General features: G+C 37.9%; 1 protein-coding gene across 3 annotated transcripts; it reads right to left on the bottom strand.

Annotated features, from left to right (window-relative positions):
* Positions 1 to 5,077: 5,077 nt before the first annotated feature.
* Positions 5,078 to 11,471, bottom strand: LOC113340291 (probable serine/threonine-protein kinase SIS8). Of its 3 annotated transcripts, none has more exons than XM_026585497.1 (15): positions 11,233 to 11,471; positions 11,074 to 11,150; positions 10,105 to 10,583; positions 9,214 to 9,631; positions 8,404 to 9,043; positions 8,069 to 8,109; positions 7,755 to 7,823; positions 7,488 to 7,588; positions 7,230 to 7,308; positions 6,751 to 6,849; positions 6,594 to 6,662; positions 6,441 to 6,490; positions 6,252 to 6,333; positions 5,600 to 5,694; positions 5,078 to 5,456 (listed from the first exon to the last, which is right to left on the bottom strand). In XM_026585497.1, the coding sequence occupies exons 3-15, from the start codon at positions 10,524 to 10,526 to the stop codon at positions 5,330 to 5,332; spliced, it is 2,292 nt and encodes a 763-aa protein (XP_026441282.1). In that variant the 5' UTR covers positions 10,527 to 10,583; positions 11,074 to 11,150; positions 11,233 to 11,471; the 3' UTR covers positions 5,078 to 5,329. The 3 variants fall into 3 exon arrangements, with proteins under 3 accessions (XP_026441282.1, XP_026441283.1, XP_026441284.1); XM_026585498.1 differs by having other exon boundaries at positions 10,105 to 10,157; XM_026585499.1 differs by lacking the exon at positions 10,105 to 10,583.
* Between the last annotated feature and the right edge of the window lie 121 nt (positions 11,472 to 11,592).

The raw sequence follows: 11,592 nt of genomic DNA, 5'->3' as shown, positions 1-11,592 counted from the left end.
ACAATTACTCAGTGATTTGAGGGTTTATCATACACAAGCGATGAGTCTTCTTTGCGATAGTCAATCAGCTTTATATATTGCGAGGAACCCTGTTTTTCATGAAAGAACAAAACATATTGAAGTGGACTGTCATCTAGTAAGGGATGCGGTAATACAAAAGATTATTCTACCTTCTTATACTCCTACCACAATGCAGTTGGCGGATATATTCACAAAGTCGTTGGGAAAACCTCAGTTTCATGCTATTTTATCCAAGATGGGCATTTGTGACCTGCATGCTCCGTCTTGAGGGGGGGTATTGAGACACGTGACTGAGACTGTTTAGGAAAGTCTCAGTTAGGTACGTCTCTTAGAGATTGTTTAGGAAAGTCTTATATAATAAGACTTCTAAGCTCGGTAAAAAATCCAAGAATCCGAGACTGATATGGAATGTACTTTGATTAGGACTCTTTATATTGGTCAAGAGTTAGAATCGTGTTAGGAAGTTATTTCTTTCCCAAATATGAATCATATATATATATGTATCAACGTATTGTAAAAGGGAGGAAAAAGTTAATAAGAGATATCAAATTCTTGACACCTTCTTATTAGACGTTCCCCAAAAAGCAAATAAATTTACCTCTCATGTTTCTTTCTAGAGCATACTGGCCAAACCAATTGATGTGTGATTGTGACCGTACATGGTCAATTTATTTTACGGTGAAACCAAAATGATGTCTGTTGCTCATTTATATCCATTTAGTTAAAAAAAAAATTGGTTAGGGATATGTCCCTCGAGCAGAGCCGGTCCTGAGTATAGAAGGGCCCTGTGCGAAAAAATTTCGCAGGGCCTTTTCTAAGGTTAACGCAAATGATAACTCTTAATGTCCACCTACATGCACAAAAATATCCAAAACAAACTCAAAATATATAGTCATGGACAGGTGCATGCGGCAATAATATGATAAAGGAACTTAATTATCTCACCCATGTCACTCGTTCGAGTCTTAACTAGGGATGAGCATGGGCCGAAATGGACCGATTTTCGCCTCGTCCGCATCCAATCCATTGCACTACGGTTTTCAAATTTGGCATCCGCATCCAATCCAGATCCAACGTATTTTCATCCAATGGATGCACGGATGGACGGATTAGGTACTGATAATCCAATGGATTTGTTTTAGTTAAAATTTATGGTAAAGAAAATAAACTTAACACAAATGACTCCTTATAAAACCTGCATATCCTATATAGGCATACAAATATAAAAATGTCATGTACAACACCCCAAGCAAACATCTTAAAAATTCCTAAATGATTCATAGTATTTTCTAGAACTATATAAAGGTCCTTAATTTGACGGATATGGATGTCCAACGGATTTTCATGGTTACATCCGGGCCCAATCTATTATCCGTTGGATTTCAAAAATTCCATCCGCATCCAACCCATTAACGAACGGTCCGGACATCCATCCGCAAAAGAACGGTTGGTCCCGGTTAAATCCGCGGATTACGGGCCAAATGCTCACCCCTAGTCTTAACAGAGGCAAAGATTTTTTTCTTTTTTTGATACGTTGGCTTACTGGGCTTGGAGGGGAAAGTGAGTATACATCATAGATCCATAGGAAAAAAGGCCTCAGGCAGAGTTGGGCCCTGTGCGGTCGCACACCCTGCACACCCTCAGGCCCGGCTCTGCCCTCGAGATTTAAAGGGCCGTACTTCTACATTTATATGGATGTTGAACCTTAATCTGTCCATTTTTGGCAAAGGCCACATATTATGGTACTCTTTACTCTATTTTCTCACCTACTAAAAAGTATTATAGGCATGTTTATTTATCTGGATGGTACACTAGTTCACTGAGCCTCCTAAGCCCGTATCCTTTCGTCCTTTGTTTTTTTGCTCTTAACCGATATCCTCCTCACCCCTGTTGCCTTATGATAGCGATAACACTCTACGCGGCATATTGCACTTCTGAAAGCATTTATTTAAAAGGCCATTCAGTTTACATGTAGGGAAAACGTTATCCTCTGTCCGTCTGTCCATATATATCAGACCACCTGCATGGTGTTATAATCATAAATCTCGCTCAGTTGAGACTTCTCACTCACAACATGAAAATTTAAAACATGCATGAAACTGTAAAGGGAATTTTAATAAAATGCCACATTTTGGTTTTCCGGTTTAATAAAATGCCACCGTTTTTTCCAGAATTTATAAAATGCCACACATGTTAAGTTTTCTGTTAAGGGCCACTTGATTAGTCAACTGTCATTGAAAAAGTCCAAAACATGTGGCATCATTACCAAACTAACCTTCTCAATTTCCTGACAATCTATGGCTGCACAGGACCGACCGACCTGTTGAGTCGGACCAATAAACCGGCTATATTATTAACCGTTGATCTGATAAAATTTTCTAATCCTAGCCCTCTATTTCATCACACATATAGTAACCTAATCCTAAACCAAGAGACACTCACTTCATCTTCTCGCCTCTCTTTTCCTTTTTTCCTTCTTCTTCTTACAGTCACGACCACCACCAGAATCACCATTTTCTTTTTCTCTTTCACTGATTACTTCAATTTGTTTGGGAAAGGGGTAAAGTTGTTCCTAATCAGATTTTTTTGGGAAAAAATGGGGAGGATGTTGTTAAGGTTTATTACACAAGGGGTTTTAATTGGAAGGTTGTAAAATCAGAAAGAGGGGTTTCATGATTTCCTCTTAATGGCTAAATTAATTGTGGTTTTTAATTTTTTTATAAGAAAATTTATAAGTGAAATAGATTTGTTTGATTTTTGGATTTGTGTGAATTCTGAAGTTTCAGATCGAGAATTCATGAAGTTTTGGATCGAGAATTTGTGAAGGATTGGGTATTTGCAGATTGAATTATCATGGAGGTTTTAGAATTAGGAAGAAGAGAGAAATATTGGTTGGATTTGTTTGAGCAGGAGATGAAGAATTGATGTGGGTCTGTAATGAAATTTCTGTTGCTCATATAAGAACATGGGTTTGATACATGATATTGAATCTAAGATGAAGACAGAAGAAATTTGTGGTTTAAATTGATTTGTTTGTGGCAGTCGAAAGAAATGGGTACTTGAGATGAAATTGAGAATATGGTGGTGCTAGGATTTTGAGGTTGTTTGGCCTAGTGGATGTTGCAGCTGCAGTTTGTATTGAGTCTGTAGTTGAGAGAGATGTTGAGATTCAGTAAACAATGAAGAAGAACTGGGATAGATGAATGCCTAGATTTTAGGTACAAATTGCAGTTGTTGTTGTTGCAGCGATTGAGAGAAGTTGGAGATGAAATGTTTGAGTTACTGCTGTAGAAATAATATGTTGATGCTCATAGTGTTGCAATGATGGAGAGATGTGTTGTAGCCTATGTATGACAGATAAGTATAGATTTGCTTTCGAGATGACAAGGAAGTGAAATTGGTGGAAGAATAGAATTTGCAGAGTTGTAAATGATGATGTTGCACTAAGGTGTTGTTAGTGACAGTGAGCTGAGAATGGCGTTGGATTTACAGAGAAATAGTGTGATGCAGGTGGTGATGCAAGGAATAGGCTGCAATGCTGAGAGATAGCAGTTGCAGAAGCTACATGCAAAGTTCAAAAGAATTTGAACAGCAAGAATACATCTGCTGGTGAACGCAGGTGCTATACTGGCTTAGTGAAGCACCACTATGGTGCAACACCAATTTTGACTATGGGATTTCACAGCCGATTTCAGTTTGATTCAACTCGGTATTGAGTCACAAGTTAACTCTCTCTACTCAATCACTTGTTAACTCGTCCTAGTTAAATGATTCAGGGGCTTGAATGTCATTTTATATGGGCAATTTAATGACACGTAGGCACTAACGGCAATTAATCGTTTTCTAAAAAAGAACAGGATGGAAATAGTCAAATGTGTGGCATTAAATAAATTTTGAAAAAAACAGTGATACTTTCTTAAACATGAAATTGGAAGTGTGACACTTTATTAAAATCCCCAACTGTAAATCCTAGCTAGATATGGAGTGTATCCAACTACCTCTACTGTATCATAAAAAACGATAGTTGTAGGCTTGTAGCTAGCAATTAAAAGTGTAATGAATGACCACACCAGAGTCCTTTTTATATATACTAAGTTATTACTAACTTTACTAGCATAGCTATATGGTTTCACACAGAAAACCACGGAAAAAACCATGTCTTTCAGAGATTATTGTTTCGACAAGAGTGTTGATTCAGATAATAAAAGAAGAAAATCTGTGGAGACAAGTCATTTCGATAGAATGAAAACTTATACATTTTCGTGCAGCTATTGTCACCGGAAATATCATAGTGCACAAGCATTGGGTGGGCATCAAAATGCTCACAAACGTAAACGTTCGGCTACATTAGCTGCACTCACTAATTCTGGGCATCATACACACCGTCACCATAGTAACCAAGGCCGCCGCCACCACCACCGCACCACCACGGCAACAACCATGCATACTCAAGCACATATGAGTTCTTCATATCTTCCCACCATCGGTAAAACATCATTAGAAAAACCAGAATCTTCTGTATTACCGTCATCTTCTCGTCTGTGCGTGAATCATAAACAGTATCCATTACAGCGAGCTAAACAACTATCTGATTATGCATTTCAAATGACCGACCGGTCTGAATGTGTTAACAACAATTGTTTAGCTGCGGGTTCGCCATTGATGCCACCCAATGAGGGAACAACAACACTTGATTTGTCTCTTAAGCTTTGATCAAGTCATAAGTTGTCCGTGTTTTGTAGTTAACCTTATATATGCTTTTGGTGATTAATTAGTTGTCGCACGCTCTCTGTTGTAACCTTGTAGTTAACCTATGAGTTAGCACAGCATCTGATGTCGATGACGCTTGTAGTTTCGACAGATATCAAAGTTTGCATTGACCCTCCATATATATTTGTACCATATTATGGTAGCTCACATTAACAGGACTGCAGGAGCTCATTCCAATGACAAACTCTCAAGTGCAACTTTCAGGGTAATCACTGCAGAATACTAAATGGCACTACTAGTTGTCATCCTTAATTATCTAAAATTGCAGTCCAACAAATTGAGAGGGTTAAGCAAAAACAAGTTTACTGGGTAATGTCACAAAACACTTGTTTTACACAAGGAAAAAAAAACGGTGTTCCTTTTATACAGCATAAAAGTTCGATGCTTCTGTTCCAACCGGAAAGAGCAGCATAATGTCATGTCAAGTGCAAGTTCTACGCCCCAATCTGAGTTCTAGAGGTTGAAACACAACCTCGAAATATGACCATGAATCCAGCCATCCACCAGACATTTCTGGTGCTGATGTTGTGCAACGAATTCAAATATCTAGTGCCGACGTTGTAGTTTCACTGCCTTGTGCTAAGCGGGATGCTTGGGCTTGAAGTCTCTGCAGATGCTTTAATTTCTCAACCAGTTCCCGAAATGTTGGTCGGTGTTCTGGGTCACTGCGTACAACAAGTTTCCAAACAGAACAAAGAAACATAAGTGAGAAATGGGGTCATGGGGTATATTGAATCATCGGTTAATTACATGGGTCAGGAAGAGCAAAATTCATACTGTGAAAAAGAAACACGTTGAAGATAAGCACCTTTGCCAGCAGCTCTCAATTATAGAGGCCCATTCTGGATCCATTTCTTTTGGAATGTCAAGTCGTTGGTCCATGAATCCTACAGCTCCAATCACCTGTGTAAATCACCGTATTTTTCAAATTACACATCCTATGCTACACAGATATACTGTTCATTTGAAAAATCATTCAATAGTAGACTAGATATATGTTAGAACATCAAGACGAAGATCGGAGCAAAAACCACTCCACAACTATAGTATAACGCGTGTTCTTCTGCTGTTCCTATTTACAGGACAATTCCTTAGATAGAAGCAGGAAATTACTAAAAAGACGATTCCTTTGAATTTGGTACAAGCGGCGACAGGAAATTACAGGAGAATGTTCCACAAAGGACTGATATGAGTAAGTAGTAACACATATGTTCACTTGAGAAAACATTCAATAGTAGTAGACTAGGTATAGGTTAGAACATCGAGACATAGATTGGGGCAAGAACCTCTCCGCAACTATAGCATGACCCGCGTTCTTCTGCTATTTCTATTTTGCTAATAGCACTGAACAGATAAGAGGCAAGATATCACTAAAAAGACAATTTCTTTGACATTTGGCACAAGCGGTGACAGAAAATTACAGGACAATGTTCCACAAAAGGACTGGAATGATGAAATACCTGCATTGAGTTATAGTTATCCCAAGGGATCTTTTGTGTGGCAATTTCCCACAATACTACTCCATAACTATAAATGTCAGACCTAAATATTCCAAGAAGCAAGCCAAAAGTGATTAGCTAGCTAGTTAAAATAATCAAACCCCATTGTTGAAGACCAACGCAAAAGGAAACAAAAGTAGTTGAACTTACTTCTCATCTGACCGATCATTACGGAGAACCTCTGGAGCCATCCACTGCGGCTGGAAGAATTAAAAACAAAAGAGAACAATAGTTGATTCAAACAGCCCGTGGTAAAGAGAAAATGAACCAAGTAGTCTTTCAGGACCATGTTAAAATATTTACCGTTCCTCGTCCGGTCAAGGTTGACAGAAATGTTTGCTGCTTGAATTTTGAGAGACCAAAGTCGGCAACCTGTTTAAAATAAATAGAAGATGAGCATGTGATGCTTCTCTGCGTAGCATTGCACATAGAAAGATTAAGATGATACCCAAAAACGAACCTTCACAGTCCAGTTTTTATCAACCAACAGATTTGATGACTTCAAGTCACGATGAACAATAGGTGGGTTGCAAAGATGAAGATAATTCATACCCCGTGCCTATAGAAGGGTCACAAAAAATCAACGGTTGTAGAAGAAACTACTTTTGTTGGACAGATTCAAACACCAAAGAGACTATGGAAGCAACATGCACGCATACTACAATTAAAAAAGATATGTAAAGAAATATAGCCTCGTCTCAAGTTCTTACAATAGCAAGGCCTCCTTTAAATAGTTAACATGTTCAAGATGTTCATTAAATCCATTCCCCGCAATTAAGACTGAATACCAGACCCTTGGGTCATTACCAGAGATATGGTGTTACCCTTGATGGTAAAGAGCGTACCTAATATTGATATCGAATGGATATGTAACACAATCTAATTCCAAGTAAACTACTGTTTGATGTTTCTATAGAAACTGTTTACAGCACTACTCACAATGTCCAAAGCCATGAGAATACGTCGCCTGCAATCTAATTTCTGAGAGCCCCGCCGAAGCAACTGATACAAACTTCCACTGCATATTAAAAGATCGAAAACTCAGTAAGCAAAAAAAAAAAAAGAAAACGAAAATAAGACCAGCGACAAACATCTTGAGTACAGTAGATGACATTACATGCGTGAAGCACAACAAAAATGAAACAGTGTACTGGTAACCAAAATTCGAAGTTTTAAGAAGAAAACTGAAGAATGCACCGTGGCAGGAACTCTGTAACAATGCAGAGATGCTGAGGTGATGCTACTGCCCCCATAAATAGTAGTACATTTGGATGCCGGAGCCTCTTCATAAGTAAGACCTATGAAGAAGATTAATTTTTTGAAGTTTAGACCAATGAATTGAGATATAGTTTCTCCAGGAATGTAATGTCTCTTTGTACAAAAAAGAAATCCCACTTATATGTCGTCTATTGGCAGCTTCAGGTGCATTTTTATTATAAAGATTAGCTTAATTTCAGATACTACCTCTTGTCTGTAGGAATGCAGCAAGTCATCTGAGTAACCATCTTTTGAGAATCGCTTTAGTGCAACATCCTGCCAGAAAGTGAAAGCGGGTGCTTGTTAACACAATGACAAACGTACGACATTCTCTCCAGTCTCCCCTCTGCATAACTTTTCTAGTTTGGTCAACACACCATGCTAATGTTGAGGGCTGGTGAAAGAAATCCTAACATACCAGCATAACTACAGTAAGTTGCCATTGGAGACACATATTAGGCATACATACTGGCACTCCCTGATCATTGGGATTATATTTTTCAGGGGAAAAGAAACCATACCGAGCCACACCATAGACCACGATACACACTTCCACATGAACCTGGGACCATGAATTAGAATTTAAATATCACAAAGCACTTCACAGTTGAAAAGCATGCGGAATTCAAATAAATACCGAAATTGGAATTCTGGAGTGGGGGACAGAATGACACATCCTTTTAGTTAACCAAAATTAGAAATCTGCAAAGCTGAATTGACTTCTTAATTTTAAAACCAGATGCACAAATTCATAGCGGCACAAGTAACTACCACACCCTCAAAAAACAATAACAAAAGCAACGCCATTTTGATATAAGATTCTGATAAATTAGGAACTGTGAGAAATATATAATACCTTGACCGATTTTTTCCCCGATTGTCAAATCTTCCCACAAGATATCATAATCCAAGGAACATGTTTCCCTGTCAACTTTACGAATACCACTGCTTCTTTTATTACCACTTGTGCTCACACTGCTTGTACGTTTGACAATAGAAGGAGGCAAAGAACCTGGGGCTTCACATTCTAACTGGTTATTACCAACAACCTGGAACCCCAGCCTTTCGTTAAAATCAGAATTCTTCTGTTGATCAAAGTAAATTTCACCATCATGATTCGCGAATGGAATGACATCATGGGTAGTCCGCGCTACCAACGCATCCTGCTCACTTCCCATCCATGGCCATGATATCCCCTTTTTGCTAATCCAAGCCTCTGCCTTAGAGGTTATTTTCTTGTACGTCCCAATCACCCCATCACCATCATCGCGACCAGAATCTCTGACAGGTTGTTCAAGGGATCTTCTCTCTAGGGTATCTTTGATAGGAACACCAAAGGGAGACGGGAGTATGCCTCGTCTAGGTGTGCTAGCTCTACTCGAACTTAGATCCTTCCTGTGATAAAAATAATCGCTATCTCCAGACTGGACTTCCGGCCCCAAAGTGTTCTCGTTAGTCTTCATTTCAAACCAAACTTTGTTGGACACTCTACATGCCTGTTCCATGGTTCTATAATCACGAGTGGCTCATCGAAACAACATCATTAAACAAATGAATTTATTCAAAAATTAACGGAATATTTCATAATTCTAGTTTCCGTTTTTCTTTTTTTTTTTTGGGTCCATCTAAAATAATCAAATTAAATTTTATAAAAGTTTAGGCTTACCAAATTCGATTTGTTTGAGGCGACCATATCTTGCAGAGGTTGCTGAGTATTAACACCAGGTTGAACTGTTGGGCTACAACTCCTAAGCCATCTAGAGTTTGAACACCCTTTAGGAGAAATTTTTCCAGAAAATGGAACGAAAACATCTCTAAAGGGATCTGCATCACCTGATATACAAATAATCCCTACCAATCTACCATTATCATCATATAATGTGGTACTGGTCACAATGATACAAAAAGCTTCCCCTACTTTATTCCTTACTGGGAACTGTCCTGTCCAATCTTCTCCCGCGATAATCCTCTCCACTATTTCATTTCCTTCATCAGCGTCTTGGGAATGTACGAGTAACTCACAGACATTCTGGCCAAGCGCTTCTGATGCAGAGTGTCCAAAGAGGAGCTCTGCCATGCAATTCCTATGGAATACAAATACCGAAAAATGGAATGAAGTCATGAACTAAGAATTTTATGAGCCTGAAGGATCTCAAAACTACCACAATAACGGATTTATTCCAACTAACACCTCAACCAGCAAAATTTAGATCAGTCTAAAAATCCTAATAAACAATAACTCACTGTCCACTTTACAAATTCATCAATGCTGCTGTTAGAAACACTGAATTTGTTCCTACGTATGACTCAGAAATATGATAAAGCTCAATCTTATAATTTCTAACTCTAAAAGTGAAGCCCATAATACAAGATCCCAAAAAATATGATAAAGCTCAATCCCAAGAGTAAAGTTATTCAATCTGAGAACAACCCATTCCTAGTAATTGGGACAAACTTTTTTTTACTAAAACCACAATACAACTATCATTATCAGAAACAGTCCTTAACAAACAATTGAAGTGAACAGCAATAAACGGATATATTTCGAGTTAATTACCAGTAAATTATGCAACCAGTAGTATCAAAAATATGAATAGACTGACCCATAGACTGCAAGATATTCAAAAACTGCTTATCAGTAAAACTCAGAACAGAAGTTTCAATTCCTGTATTAGGGTATGAAAACTCGGCTCTAGGTCTTCTCCTCCTACTCTGACTCTGTAAAGGGGGTGAAAATCCAAATGAAGCAGAACCCATTTTCCAATTATCAGAGTTACAACTATTTCCCTCATCATCATCACCAGCAACACTGTCATTTCGTGCACAGTTGGATCTTTTAATGAAACCTGATTTACTAGGTATGTAAGAAGACGAAAGGGTTAATTTGTAGATCTCTTCTTTGAGATATAATTGTTCTGCTTCAAATTCTTGAACCTTCTTCAGGAGGTGTTGTTGTTCTGCTGATGGATTGCCTCCCATAATGTTTTTGTTTTATCTTCAAGACATCTTTGTTTCCATTCATCTTCATCAGAGACGCTAACGAAGATAACATTAAAAAGAGAGATTCATTAATTTCAGTCAGTGAGCACTGAAATTAAGAAAGATGAGAACTTCCTAAATTTGGGTTGTCTTTTGTCTATTTTGTTTGTTGGCTTACACATTTTACTTTATTTGTTTGGTTGTAGATAACAAACAAAGAGAATGATTATTGAGGCGTATATACATACCCCCATTGACCCTCAGTCAGTAGGAGTTGATCAATGTGAAGGATACAAAAAAATGTCCTACTTCATTTCGGTTAATCTTCACAATTTGCTCAACTAATCTAAAACTAAGATTTTTTAATCTAAATATCCTAAAAGATCATCCTAAGCATGAATTATCCACCCTAAAGTAAATTTAATTGTACCACAAATATCCAGTCATTTTGTCAAAGAATTAGCAGGTTGTGTTGAACCAAACAGCAATATTGATGTCAAAGATGATTATGCACAAGTTTCTCTGGTAAATAAATGAAATAATTAACCTGTAAGAGAGGTTTGAGCCTCAGTGACATTTCTACGGTCATCTTGTCGTCGTCAAGTCTCTTCTTCATTCAATTCCCTGGAAGTAGGAACTCAAATTTCCATCAATAGGAAGGAAACAATCTGGATATAAATCTTTTAATCAAGTAAGAGGTGCTTACCCTTTGGAATTGCGGCTATTGAAACCAGCTTCTTTCTTCCAGAACTTCTCTTGATCACAGAGCAATCAGCTGTCCCCAATCAAATGGAGCTCAATACTATAAATTTACTATAGTTGAAAGCATAATTGAGACCATTTTATTCTATTAAATTGAAATTATTCACCATTTGTAAAAAGAAAAAAAGAAAAAAAGACCAAAAATTATTTCAAATCGAAGCCCAACATTTTTTGGGGGTTTTCTTTCTGCCAGAGAGGAAGGAGAAGGAGAACTGAAGATGGTCGTGGATAATAAAATTTAGGGCCGGAAATGGGTACCCAAATTAAGTTAGTAACCGGACCCGATTCCTATTAACGGTTCCGG

Source organism: Papaver somniferum, unplaced genomic scaffold (assembly GCF_003573695.1).
Source record: "Papaver somniferum cultivar HN1 unplaced genomic scaffold, ASM357369v1 unplaced-scaffold_21, whole genome shotgun sequence".
Classification (NCBI taxonomy): domain Eukaryota; kingdom Viridiplantae; phylum Streptophyta; class Magnoliopsida; order Ranunculales; family Papaveraceae; genus Papaver; species Papaver somniferum.
This window is presented reverse-complemented; position numbering and strand designations above follow the sequence as displayed.

Bases quoted from the DNA above. Each gene is read 5' to 3' on its own strand.
- LOC113340291 (XM_026585497.1), bottom strand. From the start codon at position 10,526: ATGGGAGGCAATCCATCAGCAGAACAACAACACCTCCTGAAGAAGGTT. The intron at 7,824-8,068 runs GTATGGTTTCTT...ACTTTCTGGCAG, and splicing joins GTGGTCTATGGTGTGGCTCG to GATGTTGCACTAAAGCGATT. The intron at 7,589-7,754 runs GTAGTATCTGAA...TCTTCTTCATAG, and splicing joins TGCATTCCTACAGACAAGAG to GTCTTACTTATGAAGAGGCT.